General features: G+C 42.5%; 1 protein-coding gene across 1 annotated transcript in view; it reads left to right on the top strand.

Moving 5' to 3' along the window:
• The first annotated feature begins 15,319 nt into the window (after positions 1–15,319).
• PYGB (glycogen phosphorylase B) overlaps positions 15,320–16,776 on the top strand; it is a 61,051-nt gene continuing 59,594 nt past the window's right edge. Inside the window, exon 1 of the mRNA XM_061625620.1 lies at positions 15,320–15,841. Within this exon, the coding sequence (XP_061481604.1) occupies positions 15,599–15,841 (243 nt within the window). The 5' untranslated portion in view covers positions 15,320–15,598. The remainder of the gene's footprint in view (positions 15,842–16,776) is intronic.

Here is a 16,776-nt window from a genome sequence, read left to right as displayed (position 1 = left end):
AAGAGAAGAGAGAATAAAGAAAAAAATTATATCACAGCGGCATTGCTGGTCTAAATATGGATGATGTGAGACCAGAAAAGAAAACCAAAGTGTGTCTGGTAGCTTTCCCCAAGCTGGTGTCCTCCAGCTTGTTTGTTTTTTTCAATTACGACTCCCATCAGCCCCAAACATCTGGAAGGCACCTGCTTAAGGAAGACTGTCTTAAGTAATAATCTGAAATAACAGGCTGGGAATGGCATGTGTCTTACAGGTTAATGTCGTTGACCTGGGATCTGATTTGACCAATATGCTTCTCACAGTCAGATATGCTTAGTTAACACAAAATGGATATACCTTGGACTGACATATAGCCTATGGCACTGTCCTTTAACCGTGGGTACCCAGATGTTGATGGGCTGCAGATCCCATCACCCCTGACCATTGGCCATGTTGTCTGGGGATGTTGGGAGTTGAGTCCCCAGATGTTGTTGGGCTACAAGCTTGAAGAACAGTAGTCTATGGCCCCCTTATTTACTACACTGGTCTTCCCAATTTCATCATTTCTTATTTCAGGAGTATAGTCTTGTAGGAAACAGCATGTAGGTAACAATAGCATACTGCTTTAGCTACAAGGGAAAGGCTGTAGCTCAGTGGCAGAGCATTTGCTCTGCATGAAGGTCACAGTTTCAGTCCTTACCCCAGCATCTCCAGTGCGGCTGGGAGAGACTCCCTTTCTGAAGCCCTAGAGAGCCACTGCCAGTCAGCGTGGACAATACTGACCTTGAAGGAGCAATGGTCTGACTCTGTATAAGGCAGCTTCCAAGGTCCTAAAGATTCAAAGGATTGTAGCCAATGTTAGTCCTACTTGGAGCAGATTCATTCATTTCAAAGGGTCTACTCTGAGTATAACTTAGCTGGATGCAACCCAAAATACAATGTCAGGACAAGATTCTTCATTGTTAGAGTTCCACAAGAAGTTGATACTTCATTGACAGGTACATATTGTTCTCGGTGAAAAGCAAAATATGTTCTGTCTCTTAGTACTTAGCAGGTTGAATCCCAAACAGGTAACGTGCTCCCAAGGAAGAATCCCACTGTCCTTTTAGGAGGAAAACTTAATTTTTTGTATAGTTATTAGCTCATGACATGACGTAAGAAGAGGTGATTTATTTAGTCTTTGCTCCAATTAAAAAACCCACTCTGGTTACTTTTCAAATTGGACAAAGATACGTTTTAGCAGAAGGATGGAAGGACAGTAGGGGCTAATTTAAACTTAGTGTGGGGGGGGGAGTGTTTAGAGATGGAAAGCCTGCCCATTCAGGGAGTAGTTGCTGACCCCTCCTTTGACTATGCTCTACTGCTCTTCTCACAACATCCAGAAGATGTAGGGCCAGGATTGGCAACTTTATTATGTTTTGGGAAGAGGACTCAGGGGGAGACACTTATGCCCATAAACTTTGCACCTTGACAGCTCTTTGAAAGTTCAGACTAAAACCCGGAGAGGATTCCACTGCCCTGCTGATATGGAGCCACCAGCACCCACTGTGTAGGCCAAAACATCAGGTTGGTGAAGGCTGGCCTCATTCCTTTATTTTATTTGATTTATATCCTGCCCTTCCTCCTAGCAGGAGCCCAGGGCGGCAAACAAAGGACTAAAAACACTTTAAAACATCATAAAAACAGACTTTAAAATACGTTAAAACAAAGTTATCTTCAAAAACATTTTTTTAAAAGCTTCCAAAACATCATTTTTAAAAAAAGGTTAAAAACATATTTTTTTAAAAAAAATGTGGCTACATTTCTTTCATCCAACTATGCTCTAGAAATAAGGGGAAAAATTCTGAACACCTCAAACCCTCCTTCTGCTTTAACTACTTATGCCTCATTGATTTTAAATTTAAAAACATCAGTTACCCCCTTCCCTACCCATAGGACAACTACCTATATGGGATGCCCTAAATGGTTTGATAAAGAATGTTTGGCTGCCAAAAAACAACTTAGACTGGTATATCTTCAATATCGCCAATCAAATACAAATGTACTCCCACCTGAATATTATACTGCCAAAAAGAATTATAAACAATTGATAGCTATTAAAAAAAGGCATGCGTTACGCGGGAGTTGGGAATCGTTAATATTTGCTTCAAGAACTAAGAATTCCAAAAAATTCTGGGAGATTGTCAATGGATCCATTGGACCTTTAAATTCTGCTCCATGTTGTATCCATGCCCACATATGGGAACAATACTTCAATGATAATCAGAATAATTCAAACCTTCGTCCCCCTTTACAATGTATTACTAGTCTTTCCGATTGGCCGCCTGTTTCCCAATCGGAAATAACTGACTTGATTGCTAATCTGAAAACAGGAAAAGCTCCTGGTTCAGATAATATCACTTCTGAAATGCTGAAAGAACATACAACTTGGTGGTCACCGTTGTTGGCAAACCTCTTTACATTGATAAATGCTTCTGGATACATACCTGAATCTTGGCTTGAAGCCATAGTTGTCCCTATTTTTAAGAAAGGAAACAGAGAGGAGCCAGCTAATTATAGACCTATAAGCCTCCTCCCTGTTATTGGCAAACTCTATGCCAGTTATTTGAATAGGAGACTTTCAACGTGGTTAGAGGAAGAAAACATACTTGGATGGGAGCAGGCTGGCTTTAGAAAGGGTAGGTCTGGGATGGATCATTGTGTCACCCTAAATCACCTGGCGGAAAAATACAAAAAACGATGTGGGAACGGTCTTTTTGTCGCTTTTGTTGACCTAAAATCAGCATTTGATTCTGTACCTAGAGATTTACTTTGGGCAAAATTTGAAAACTCTATGATCGATAAGAGATTCCTCTTCCTAATAATGCAGTTATACCAGCAGACCTCTTTCCGAGTTAAATGTGATCGTGGAGGGGGTCTCACTAACCCTATTAATACAAATACCGGAGTTAGACAAGGATGTATATTATCTCCCCTCCTATTAAATTTTTTCCTAAATGATTTATCATCTAAATGCCAGTCCTTGACCTTTCATTCTCCTAAATTAGCAAATAAACGTTGCCCGCTGCTATTGTATGCAGACGACGCTGTACTCCTATCTCTATCCAAAGTGGGTCTAAAACGCTTATTTCGTGCTTTTATGCACTATTGTAAAGAAAACCAATTGACCATAAATTTCTCTAAAACTAAAATCTTAGTATTTGCCAACCGCTTTCATCCTTCAGTTTGGAATATAAACGGTCAAAAAATCAACCAAGTAAATAAATTTAAATATCTTGGTATCATGTTTCATACATCACTATCCTGGATACCTCATATTCAAGCGGCCATTGCAACAGCAAGAAACTCTGTTAGGGGTATTTTAAGATTTTTCTATACTAAAGGAGGCCAATTTATCCCAGCAGCTCTGAAGGTTTTCTGTTCCAAAATAATACCTCAACTTTTATACGGAGTCCCACTTTGGATTGGTATATTTAATTCATCTGTAGAGGTAGTCTTATCCTCCTTCCTCAGACAAATTTATGGCCTCCCTAAATGTGCCCCGTCAGCGGCTCTTAGGTTGGAATCTGGCTTAACCTCATTACAAACGCATGCATGGTCTATTGCCTATAATTATTGGTGCAAAGTGTCATATGAAAATACCTCTAGCTACCCCTCATGTATATGGGAAGATACTTACAACTCACATTGGGCGAAAATTTTCATTTCCCACCTTACAAGTATAGGACCAGCCCCTGAATAGTTAACATCTCAAGATCCAAACTCAATAAAATATCCTATACTAACACGTCTTAGAGACATAGATTATCAACTTGCAATTTCCGCAGCTTTCTCTACCTGTTCTCCGATTCACTTTGGCTTAAATTATGACCCATTAAATTGTTCTCCCTATCTGGATTTTCTAACTATCTCTAAATATCGTCTAGCCTTTACCAAGGCTAGATTTAATTGTCTAGCCTCGGCCCTGCTTGATGGGAGATTTTTAGGTATCCCTTTTAACAATTGAATCTGTCCCTGCAAAGCTGATGCGATCGAAACTCTTTATCATGTTATTTTCGATTGCGTATTATATAAGGAGGAACGTACTAAGCTTATTACTCCAATAATTAATAAATTTCCCCACAAATCAGATAAATATTTACTTGCTTTCCTACTATATGGTTCTAGTAAAGATATAACCTTACCGGTAGCTAAATTCATCTTTATCGCCCAACAAATTCGTAGAGGTTGTTCTTCTACTGTTCTTTCGGATGATTAGAAGTATTTCCTATCTTATTGTAGTGCATTTGGTAACTGTTCTATATTTTAACCTTTGATCTCCCATGTATCTTTGTTTTAATATATGTATCATTTCCTTTTCCATATATGGGTCTATGACCGTAATAAAGTGGATTGATTGATTGATTGATATTGTTTTTTTTTAAAAAGGTTTAAAAACATATTAAAAAGCAATTCCAACACAGACGCAGACTGGGATAAGGTCTCAACTTAAAAGGCTTGTTGAAAGAGGAAGGTCTTCAATAGGCACCGAAAAGATAACAGAGATGGCACCTGTCTAATATTTAAGTGAAATAAATTTAATATTTATTGTAGCACAAACTTTCATGGGCCAGTACTCACTTTGACAAACACACAAAAATAAATCGGTGAAGGTTATGGATATATATGTACATCGGACAGCAGAGCAATTGCATGGGAAATATTTTGCAAAAAGGGAGATAAATTATTTGGAATAAATCAAATGCACCTAACTTTGGAATGTATTTCACTGTGCCTACAACTCCCATCAGTCCCAGCCAGCACAGCAGGCACCAGATTGGCGGAGGCTGAATTAGACTTTAAGGTGCCACAGAACTCGATTTTTCTGCCAATCCATAAGACTGTTAAAAGGTTAAAAGTCACATCAAGCATGGTTCATCCCTCTACATTGTTTTGTCTCAGACAATGGCTAGTCAGTCACAGTAGCCACAGGAAGAGTGACTCAACGGTGGAATTTTCCATTCTCTGCCATCCACACCCACCTTTTGGCTGACTTAAAGGTACAGGGATTTTTTGTGTCAACATATGTCTTTTTGCATTAATGAAGATTGATGTGTTGGCCCTTTGCCACCTGGCCCATTCCAGACTCTTGGGCACTGACCCAGAGGGTCAGTACCATGACTCTAGCTGGGGAGTTCTCATCATCACGTATGGAACAGCTTGCATTTAGCATTTGCCTCCTTTCCTATGATAATGGACTGAGACCTTCTTGTCTGCATTTTACATCACACCAGCCTTGCAACGGTTCCAATGTGATTATGCACATGGTTGGGCCTGGTGTAAGGGGGTGTGTTTTAGTTTAGAGAAAAGGTGACTAAGAGGTGACATGACAGAAGTGTATAAAGTTATTCATGGCATAAAGAAAGTGGACAGAAAAAAGTTTTTCTCCCTCATAACACTAGAACTCGCAGACATCCAATGAAGCTGAATGTTGGAAGATTCAGGACAGACAAAGGAAAACACTTCTTCACACAGCACATGGTTAAACTATAGAATTTGCTCCCATAAGAGGCAGTGATGGCCACCAACTTGGATGGCTTTAAAAGAAGACTAGACAAATTCATGGACGATAAGGCTATCAGTGGCTACTAGCCATTTTGGTCTCTCCTTCCACAGTCAAAGGCAGTACGCTTCTGAATACCAGTTGCTGGGAACTGCAGGAGGGGAGAGTGGTGTTGCACTCAGGTCCTGCTTGTGGGCTTCCCATGGGCATTTAGTTGACACTGTGAGAAGAGGATGCTGAACTAAATGGGCCATTGGCCTGATCCAGCAGGCTCTACTTATGTTCTTATGGTTGTTCCTCAGGGTCCTGTAAAAATGGTAGAGGCTGTACATTTAGAAAATGAAGTTTCTTTCTAGCCTACAGATTCACTGAGAAAACATTACGCCCATTTTTCCACCTCATCACTCAGCTGATGATCAGTGACAGGGCTGGAGCCAACACTGGGCCACTGAGAAACCAGAAGAAGATAGCGGCATACTCAGAGGGAAGTCCAAGGCTTGCAGAAGCAGAAAAAAAATCTATGGGAGACAGAAAAAAGGACAAAACTACACACAAACACCATAGCCCATTGAAGACTGAGCATGTTCAGTGGTCACAGGATTTATTTATTTAAGGTATTTATATACCACTTAATATTCAGGATTCCTAATCGGTATACGTTAAAAAAAAATACGAAGAATAAGGACAATTAAAATTCATCCTGGAAAGAGAAAACTACCTTAAAATGGCTGCTAAAATAGGGAATACTTTGTCAAGCACCTGAAGTTCAGCAAGGAGGGGCCCAATCTAAACTCAGGGTAGAGAGACATTTACTGTTGTGCCAGTTCCAGTGCATCTGCACCTCTCTCTTCTGAAAATGGGGGCACATGACGCTAGTCAAACTCCACCCCTTTTTACTCCAAAACTCTGGTCGGATCAGCTTGGGCGCGTTTATTTTTTAATTTCCACTTCAGGCAGATTTTGCAACTGGTTGGTTGATCTTTGTCTTCTAGGTGTGGCCAATGGAAACACTTTGCTGCAGGCTCAGGCAGAGACAGTGATTAGCCCAACACTTTGCTGTGGGCAGTCCTGAAAGATCTGAAGTCAGCAGTGGAAAAGGGAGGTGTGTCCAGCTGAGGGCAGAGTCACTTCAAAACACAGCAACACAAACCACTTTTGCTGCTTTTGAAGCAACTAATGTGCCCACAGCCTCAGCTGGGAGGGAGTTCCACAGGAATGGGCCCACAATCCTGAACACATGCCTTCTGGTACTTACAAGCTGTGCATCTGAACCATGGGAGACCACTGACAGAGACTCCCTGCAAGATCAGGCAGATTTATAAGGGATCCTGGCTGTTCCTGGGGGTGGGGATAGGGTTGCCAGATCTCCAGTTTTTGCCCAGACACTCCAGTTGTTGGAGGTCCTCTCTGGGTCTCTGGGTGAGTCACCCCAATCTCCAGGCTCTTAGCCTTCATTTTTTTTAAATTAAGTTTCTAGGTGGTCTGGTTCAAGAGATATACACCAAAATGTCAGCCATCTCCCCCCCGCCACACAACTTCTATTAAAAGTCAGCGGCTCTAATTCCTGCCCTTTCAAGTTTTTAGACAATAAGTGAAGTCAGTTGTGATTGATAAGAGATTTGCTGACCTCCAGGCAATAGCTGGAACCCATTTAAAATCCTGAAAACAGTTTCCTTTTCCTGCTTTTCTGCACATCAAGAATTCAGTTAATTTATAGCTTTCAGCAGCATCAGAAGTACTTTTTCTATGCATCTAGAATAGAAGATCACAGCAGGATCTTGATAGGCATACAGTAAACAATTTCAGTTATGATTATAATAAAAGTGTACAGTATATGCAGTTTTTTAATTACTTGTAAAAATAGCATATTACACATTTTATCTTTCAAATAATTTTTGAACAGAAAATTGAAAAAGTGCACATGCTGCAGCTTATGATGCCATTACAATGTGTTATACTTTTCTAATTATAAGGAGTCAAATAAGTTTAAATTTTCCTGGACTGTTGAAGAGGGCAGTTTATTTGTCTTATTCATAGCCTGTTTTGAATACCTTCCCAATATGAAGTTTTCATCCTATACTCTTCTGGGAGTAAAGCTGCAATGCTAATCCCACATACCTGGGAGTAAACCCCAATGAATTCAGTAGGACTTACTTTGAGTAGACATGATTAGGATTGTGCTGTACATCAATGGGACTTCGGAGTGAACATAGCAAAGGAACATAGCAAAGAGAAGAAAACTAGGAAAAAGAGGAAATGGAATGCAGTATCCTGGGAAAAGGCATAACTAGCTGGCTAGAACACAGAACAAGAGTATTCCAAACAGCAACATTTTATTGTAGTTCCCACTGGTTCCCTCTAATAGTGAGCGTAGTTGAGTGCCCATCACTTTGGAGGCAAAACAAGGCCACCTAAAAATAAGATACTGGTTTCTACATTCTTGGGGGACCCTCAGAAGATAGTTACACAGAAAAAATATAAATGTGTAAATTAAAATAGAAATGTTTTTAAATACCCTTAAATAGCCTGACAAGGACTTCTGATATTCTAGGAGGTATAGAATGTTGAGGTACCAGTTGGGCGGAGGGAATAAAGGGGGAGAAAATGGGAAAGAGGGGATTTGCCAGTTCAACCTCATAATAGCTTCCTGAAGAGTAGAATGTGTGTGCAGTGATTATGATAAAACAATCCCCTTCTTGCACTATATACTGTGGACAGGGTTCTTTCAGGAGGCAAGAAAGGAAAAAAACATTTTTGCAACCCACTAATAGGTTTCTGAAGTGCTGGTGGGGATCTGTGTCATTATCAGATTAAAATAATCTCCTCCTTGTGCTACATAGACAGGGTGGTTTCAAGAACTAGGAAAGGAAAAAAGAACTCTATTTTCCCACTCTTCAGATCCCCTTCTTCCACATTACATAGCTATACAATGCTCAGGTTCAGAGTTGGCAACCACAAATCTGAGCCACCTAGTAGCAGGGAAACTATTTGTCCATCTAGGTTAACATTTTATACTCTGACTGGCAGCAGCTCTCCAAGGCATCAGACAGAGATCTTTCCTATCCCCTGCTACCTTTTAGCACACCAGGTGGCAGAGAAGGAAGTTAAAAAGCTGTCTCTTCCCTCCCTCCCCTGCAAAAAGCGCAAGACTCCTATCCTAGGCTGGGTGGAGCTCTGAACATAAGAGATCCTTTTAGGGGCTGGGGATACACTGCAACCTTTTGTTGCAGGCCCCACTTGTATACATGAACAATTATGTTCTTCGTATAAATGTAGTGGCCCTAAGAAACAAGACCAGCTAAATAGGGCCTGCCAGTTGTTTCCAGCGAGGGAACATCTTGTGGAATCAAAAGAAATTAGTTCCCCATAGGAAACCTCAGTCGTAGACTGACAGATTGGAAAGGGATTTGTTTGCCATGATTGAATCAATTCATCAAGCACCAGTTCTTTGTGTCTGGTAAACAAATTTAGTTCTCTCTGGACAGCTGAAGTCTGCGGACTAGCCAAGCCTTTAAACACCAGCCTCCATTGGCCATCTTGCTGAAAGTGTTCAATAAATGCCAAGTTTTCAAGTATTATATCTTATAAACAATTGAATATTCATTGGTGTGGCTTATGGGGATCTTTGCTTCCCATGGTGTACACCACATTTCTTTCATCTCAGTGTCATCTCTAATCAAACAGGTTTGCAGGTTTTTGAAAGAATCCCAATAACCTACAAAACCTCTTAGACCAGAGGTAAAAGTGAGATAAATATACACTCAACAAGTAGCAATCCCTCTTGCAAGTGTAATTCTGTTCTTTATTCTTCTTTTTTTGTAAATTGATTTGCACTGACTGAAATAGTTCATTTTCATGTTTTATGATTTTCTTTGAAATTAATAAAAAAAATTAAAAACCTTTCAGTTCTTTATTTATTTAGAAACGTATTCCCTGATTTAAAAAAAAGTCTTTACAAAGCATCTTCTAATATTAAACTAGCTGTAAATACAGTTAAAAACAATAAAAATGCAGTATCACAAACACCACAATAATAAAATATAGCACAATGGATTAATTCCTTTTCATAAATCATTTCCCAGATTCAGTTCAAAGTGCTGGTTTTGACCTCTAAAGTTTATGCGACTAGGACCGCCATACCTCAAGGACCGCCTATGCCCATATGAACCCGCCCAGATGCTGCAGTCTTAATCAGAGGCCCTTCTCTGTGTGCCCCACCAAAAGAGAGTGTAGCAAGAAGAGAATGGGCCTTTTCAGCTGTCGCCCCTCATCTGTGAAATGCTCTCCTGAAGTTATACCTGGCGCCATCATTACCAGTTTTTAGGCACCCAGGCCTTTGGTAACTAAGGCTGCAATCCCATAGTTATATTCTCAGAAGTAAGAGGTTCAATGGGACTTACTCCCAGGTAACTGTGTATTGGATTGCAGCTTCTATGGGGGTGCTCATCTTTTAGTGGGGTGAGTAGGACTTGTCATTTATTATATTATTGTATGAACATTTCAGGTGTTTTGTATTATACATTATTTTAAATTTTCTGGTTTTAATTGCTCTTATCTGTTGTATTTTATTGCATAAGTTGCTGTGAGACTTTTCTTTTTGTAAAAAGTAATTAACAAATGTAATGAATAATAATACAATTCTGCCAACAAATTTCTATTAATGAATAGGTTATCTTGGGAGGGCCTGCAGAATTTTTAAAAAAAGTTTTTGAAATGAAAAAGTCTTTGAAAACAAAATCCATCTGTAGCTCAAGCATTGCCCCTATCTTACGGAGAGGGAAGAAGGGAGGGAGAGTGGCAGGGAAAGTGTGGCACAGATGTCAAAGGAAATGGCAAGGAAAGGGGAATTATTCATAGCTGAACTGCATATCTCAGGCTACATTGCTCTCAGGTATATCTAGTCAATGGCATCCAAAGGTTTCCAAGGGAGACATCCATTGTTGCCGCTTGTTGCTGGGGGATGGGGAGAAATTCAATCCAGTTCACATTTAAAGGCAAACAGACCTAATTAATTCATACTTTCCAAAGTGATGCACAAACCAAAACACAGCCACCCTTCAAAATTTGCACTTCTCTGAATTTTGCAATGCAGCTCTCCATCCAGGTTATGTGTACAAAAATGCCTATACTAGGAGAAAGTGTACCTAACAATGCATATATTGATGAAAAAAAACATACAAAAATTCATTACGCTAGTGGCCATTGCTTTGCAAAAGTGTGTATATAACCCAAAGCTTGCATAGAACCGCATATTAGGAGAAATGCTGATGAATTTTAATGAAGATTTTTTAAAAAGCAAACTGATATGGAGAACCAAGCTGAAGAAAAATGAGGAAGTGAGAGAAACCAGGATTGCCAGCTTCACCCATTCCCACCTGCTGCCCTGATGGGTAACCATCACTGCCAGGTGAGATGTGTACATAGGTAGTCACTGAGTAGCATGGCCAGTGGGAAAATGTATCCACTATCACTTGCTTGCCAGCCAACTGAATCCATTTTCTCATGATGTATTCAGGTTGCTGGTATGTACTGAATATTTATCCTCTAGCTCTGACTATTTTGCCTGGCACAAAAGTGTCAGATTTACCTGGGAACTGGATTTCCTGGTTCTGCAAGTGTCTGCTGAAGCCAATGTTGATCGTTCTGCCAAAAAAAAAAAGTTTTTAAAAAGTTCATCCTGGGTTGCTGTGCAATATACATGTATAGCTCCTAAGATACTTATATATTATTTAACGTAGTGCACTGCCTTACACCAGATCAGGCCCTAAGTCTATTTAATTGGCAATCACTTGTGGCCGAGTAAGATTGTCTTCCAAGATAAGGTCTTTAACAGTGGGTCTGTAAGTGACTGTGGAGGCCAATTCTGGATCCACACAGCCTCCCACAGTGAGGACATAGGCGGGTCTGGTTCTAAAGGGCGGCCAGGTGGGGCACTGGCCCGAGGGCCCCAGAGCTACAGGAGACCCCGAGAGGCCCTCCGCTCCCCTTCCGCGATCCATGGCACCATCCATGGATCGCAGGGCAGGAGCTTCCGCCTGCCTGCCATTCCCTTGCCCCACCTACCTGTTTCCTGCCTTTTAGCATTGCCCTTAATGAAGATGGCAGCCGCGGCTTCCCTAAGGTACTGAAGCCACTGCCGCCATCTTAGTTGATGGCAGAGATGCATGTGCGTAACACACACACACACACACACACACACACACACACACACACACACACACACACACACACACACACACACACACATGTGCCATCAACAAAGATGGCAGCGGAGGCTTCATCCCCTTAGGGAAACCACAGCCGCCATCTTCATTAAGGGCAATGGTAAAAAACGAGAGACAGGTAGGGGGGTGGGAGTGGGTGTGCGCACACGCCGGAGCCCAGGGCAAGCTGATGCCCAAGGGCATGCCTGGAGCCGGCCCTGGACATAGGTTTCCAGATGGAAGATGGTCGCGATGAGGATTTGTTTGACGTGCCTTCTGCTTAGTTCGTTTGTCCCATTCGCCCTGTATTCGTGCTTCTTCAAAGTCCACAGCACCTTTGATAATGGCTGACCTCCATTTGGGACGTTCATGGATCAAGACTTCCTAGTTGTCGATTGTCTACTCTGACTGGCAGCATACTTGTAGAGATATCTATCATCACCTAATACCTGATCTTTTTTAACCTGGAGATGACCTATGGCCTTCCGCAAGCAAAAGTGTATGTTCTATCACTGAGCTACAGACCTCTAAGTTATGGTTTCTCCCACCAGATATTTATATTGAGCATCATATTAAAAAATATGTATCAGGCCACATACAGTTGTCCCTGTTTATATCAAAGAGAGGCCTTATTTACTGAAACATGACCCCAGTAAATCACTGGTGCTAGTTTGCCTTTTGGAGGATTATGGGGATGCCATTGAAATAAGTTTTAATATCCCTACAATTGCACACATGTTGTGTTTTCCGGATGTAGCCCCCTTCCCCAGATCTCTAGAAGTTTTTATTCTGTTAATGGGGAAGGAGAAATGCATCTTGATTAGTGCACCTGCATGAACACTAAGTGTAATCCCAAACATGTCTATTCAGAAGCAAGTCCCAATGCCATTTAATTGAGTTCAATGGAGCTTATTGCCAAGAAAGTGTTTAGGATTGCAGTCCATGGTACCATGTAACACACAGTCTGCATTTCATGTGCCGCTTTGAACAAGAATTTAAACTTTCCCCCTTAAGTTTAAACAGCAAAAACATCCCTTTTGCTTCATGAAGCATATGACCAGGCGAGTAAATAATTATCACTGTTGTGAAAACAGGAATATTGCACCCAAGAGTCACCCTGTGTTTCATCTGTGAGATGCCAGTGGGCATGGGGGACATACCACCAGGATACCTGGAAGTAGCTAATTCGCGTGCAGGGGTGCGTGAATATGTCAATTGCTGTTTCTCTCAGTTTATCATTTATTTTCCAGTCTTCAGTTCTCCACATCAGTTGGTGTATTTCATTTTTAAAATGTCCTCATGAAAATTCATCAGCATTTTAGTGAGATTTCTCCTAATATATACTTTTTTCCAAACAAATTTTCGGCAATATAATGCATTTTTCTATGTTATATGCAGTAACATATGCATTTATATGCCCTTACATGCATACACATTTTTATACACATTACTTGGATGGAGAACTGCATTGCAAAATTTGCGGCAGTACAAATTTCAAAGGATGGCTGTGTTTCTGATTGCGTATTGTTTTGGAAAGTGTGAATTAGCTTTTAAACATGACCTTAATCATATTTCTTCCCCTTCCCAATATCATTTGCCCTGTCTTTTCTCATAATTTGTGATGCTTTTATTGTTCTACTGTTTTTATGTATGGCTTCTTTTGAATCCCCACACAGCCTTGAAGCTCACTGGGTGACCTTGGGCCAGCCACTGCCTCTCAGCCTCAGAGGGAGGCAATGGTAAACCTCCTCTGAATACCGCTTACCATGAACACCCTATTCATAGGGTCGCCATCAGTCGTCATCGACTTGAAGGCAGTCCATTTCCATTTTCTTTTATGTGCGCTGCTTAGAAATGCAAATGATTAAGTGGTATGCAAATGTTTTCAATTAACAAATATTTCTTCTTCCAGCAGGCATTTTAAGATAAGGCTTGGTTTTATGATGATTTTATTGTTCTACTATTTTTATGTATGGCTTCTTTTTATGTGCATCATAAATGCAAATGGTTAGGTGATATATAAATGTTTTAAATAAATAAATAAAAATAATTATGAATCCTTTGTTCACCAATATATAAAGTGTGCGAGAAAAGTTTGGATGGGATGTACTTAGGAGACATGGGCAACCTCCAGGGTCTTTTTAAGCCTCTCTCAGTGCACGTTTAGTCAGAAATATGTTCCACCATGTTCAGTGGGATTTTTTCCCATGTAACTGTGTTCAGGATAACAGCCTTTGAGGTTCAGGGGACTAAGTGTGTTCATTTGGTTAGAGAGGTTGCAGCACAATCCAAACTGTGCCTAATCCTATTGAATACAATGGAGCTCGCTCACAGGTAAGTGGAGTTAGGACTGCAACCCAACTTATTTCGCTGCCTGAGATGGAGCAGCAAATATCCCCCCCCCCAATACACACATAAATCAAGGGGCATAGTATCCAAGGAAACCCACGTTATTTTGTCACAGGAGGTAGAAACTCCCACAAACCCCTGGCAGTAAAAATACAGTAATAAATAAGTTGATGCCCTTTCATGACATCCAAAGTCAGCTGGGTGCGGCAGATGCATCCCTCTGCCTACTGGTAGGGCCCACCCTCCTGTCTGACAATGCTGATGTGGCCCCCTCCCCATCTGAGGGCCCCAGGGAAAAGCTCCTGTTGCCCTCCTCCCAGGCAACCTACCCACAGCAGACCCAGTGAAATTCATATGCCTAAATTAGTCATGTCTGTTAACTTCAATGACTCTACTCTGAGTAGGAATAACACTGAATACCACCCTCTCCTTTTTACCTCCCCCCAGAAGTCTTTCTGCCTCCTTGTGTTCTTCTGGATACTATAGTGATGGAGGGATTAAGTATTTATTAAATGTGTTGGCCGCTTTCCTTCACAAAAGTGAACCCAAAGCGACTTACAATAACAATAAAAAGTTAAAACCAGTACAAAACCTTAAAACAAAAAGGTAAAAGCCCGTAAAGAACACAACAGTGGAACAACCCACTCCCCTAAAAGAGGCTACAACAACAAGAGCCCTCCAAAATTAGGCGCCAAATGCCTGTGGAGAAGAGAAATGTTTTTGCCCAGAGCCTAAAACTAGAGATGTATTTATTTATTTATTATTTAATTTATATCCTGCCCTTCCCCTCAGCAGGAGCCCAGGGCAGCAAACAAAAATAGTTTAAAACATCATAAAAACAGACTTTAAAATACATTAAAACTAAACCTCTTTAAAAACATTTTTTTTAAGCTTTGACGACATCTATAAAAAGAAAAAGTTAAAAACATTTTTTAAAAAAGGATTACAACCATATTGAAAAGCAAGATAACTTGTGGCTAATGAGCCGCTTTCATTCGATGCCTTCCTCCCCCCTGTGATCAGGCCCCTGGCTGACCTGGGCCATCCCCCAATGCATCCTCCAGGGATAAAGGATGCCCGCCGAGGAAAAAGGAGCCCGTCTCCCCCTGTCCGCACCCCCCCCCCACCAGGGTTAGGCGGCAGCGCAGCAGCAGCAGCCCGGTCTTGTTTTCTAAAGCCGCTCTGCCTGGTTTTTCACAGCGCAGGCGCTGCCGCAGCGAGTCCCGGGCCAGCCTTTGCAACAGTCACAGTGGGCGGAGGATCGGGGCTGCCGCCGCTTCGCTTGCATCCCACCCACGCATCTCTGATGCCCGCAGCCGGGGAGCCTCCTCATCTAACAGCCGCGGCAGGAGGAAAAGAAAGGAAAGAGGAGTGAAAACAACAACCGCAGCACCCTCCGCCTGCCTCCTGCCCGCCCTTCCCCAGAAAGCTGAAGCAGGGCAGCAACATCGGCCAAGCGAAGGCTCTGTCCGCGCCAGGGCCGTTCAAAGCAGGCGAGCCGCTTTTTGCAGCCGCTAAGCAAGGCAGGATGGCCGTTCCCTTGACCGACACCGAGAAAAGGAAGCAGATCAGCGTGCGGGGCATCGCCGGACTGGGCGACGTGGCGGAGATTCGGAAGAGCTTCAACCGGCACCTCCACTTCACCTTGGTCAAAGACAGGAACGTGGCCACCCCGCGGGACTATTATTTCGCCCTGGCGCACACCGTCCGGGACCACTTGGTGGGGCGCTGGATCCGGACCCAGCAGTACTACTACGAGAAGGACCCCAAGGTAAGAGCTGCGGGATCGCCCCCCCACACTCCTTCTCCACCGCATACATGCATTGATCTCTGCGCCGCTCCCCCCCCCCCGGCAAGAACCACGCGCATTTTCTTTCATCCCCACACAAGCACGGTGCATATATGCAAAAGGAGGCCTTGCCGGCTCTGAAAATTTCCCCTCTGCTGCCGAAGCAATGTCTCCTTGTGTGTGTGTGTCTGTTTGTCCGCGCTGCGGTTTTCTTGCAGGGAACTTGTGCGCCCAAAAGTGACCGGATCGTGGCCAGGAGGAATTCCTTTCTCGGTAGCCGCGGTTAGGGCAGCTGTAAACAGGAATCCGGCAAACTACGTAAAAGACAGCTCATGCAAACTCCACGTCGGGGTTGAAGTCAAGGAGAAATCCCCCCCCGTGTGTGCGCGCCGGCGCGCGCGTGCTCACGCGCCTAGCGGTGGTGGACTTGCAACCATAGCGATGGATTTAGCCAGCGTGATTGGCTGATCAGCCCTTCAGAACATAGGAAGCTGCCTTATACTGAATCAGACCATCTAATTCAGCATTGTCTACACAGACTGGCAGTGGCTGTTCCGGGTTTCAGGCAGGGAACTCTCCCAGGCCTACCGGGAAATGTCGGGAATTGAACCTGGGATCGTCTTCATGCAAGGCGGGTGCTCTGCCGCTGAGCTGAGGCCCTTTGGAGTTTCAGAAGGAGGGGGAGGGGGAAGACTTCTGAAGGAGGGGCAAAACACATTGAAATTAGGGACAGAGTGGAGGAAGTTGCCATTTATTTATTAAAAGAGGCTCCTCAAAGATTGAGTGGTGGTTGTTTGGCTGCCTTGAGAGACATGAAACCTACCTTGCTCCTTGTGTTCAATCCTATATTGAGCATCATAACATGAGAAGAGGCCTGAGTACTGAGCCAGGCAGTTGAGCTATCTAGCTCAGTGTCT

The sequence above is a fragment of the Rhineura floridana genome, chromosome 4, assembly GCF_030035675.1.
Source record: "Rhineura floridana isolate rRhiFlo1 chromosome 4, rRhiFlo1.hap2, whole genome shotgun sequence".
In the NCBI taxonomy this organism is placed as follows: Eukaryota; Metazoa; Chordata; class Lepidosauria; order Squamata; family Rhineuridae; genus Rhineura; species Rhineura floridana.
Note: the sequence above shows the minus strand (reverse complement) of the source record. Positions and strands in the feature narration are given on the sequence as shown.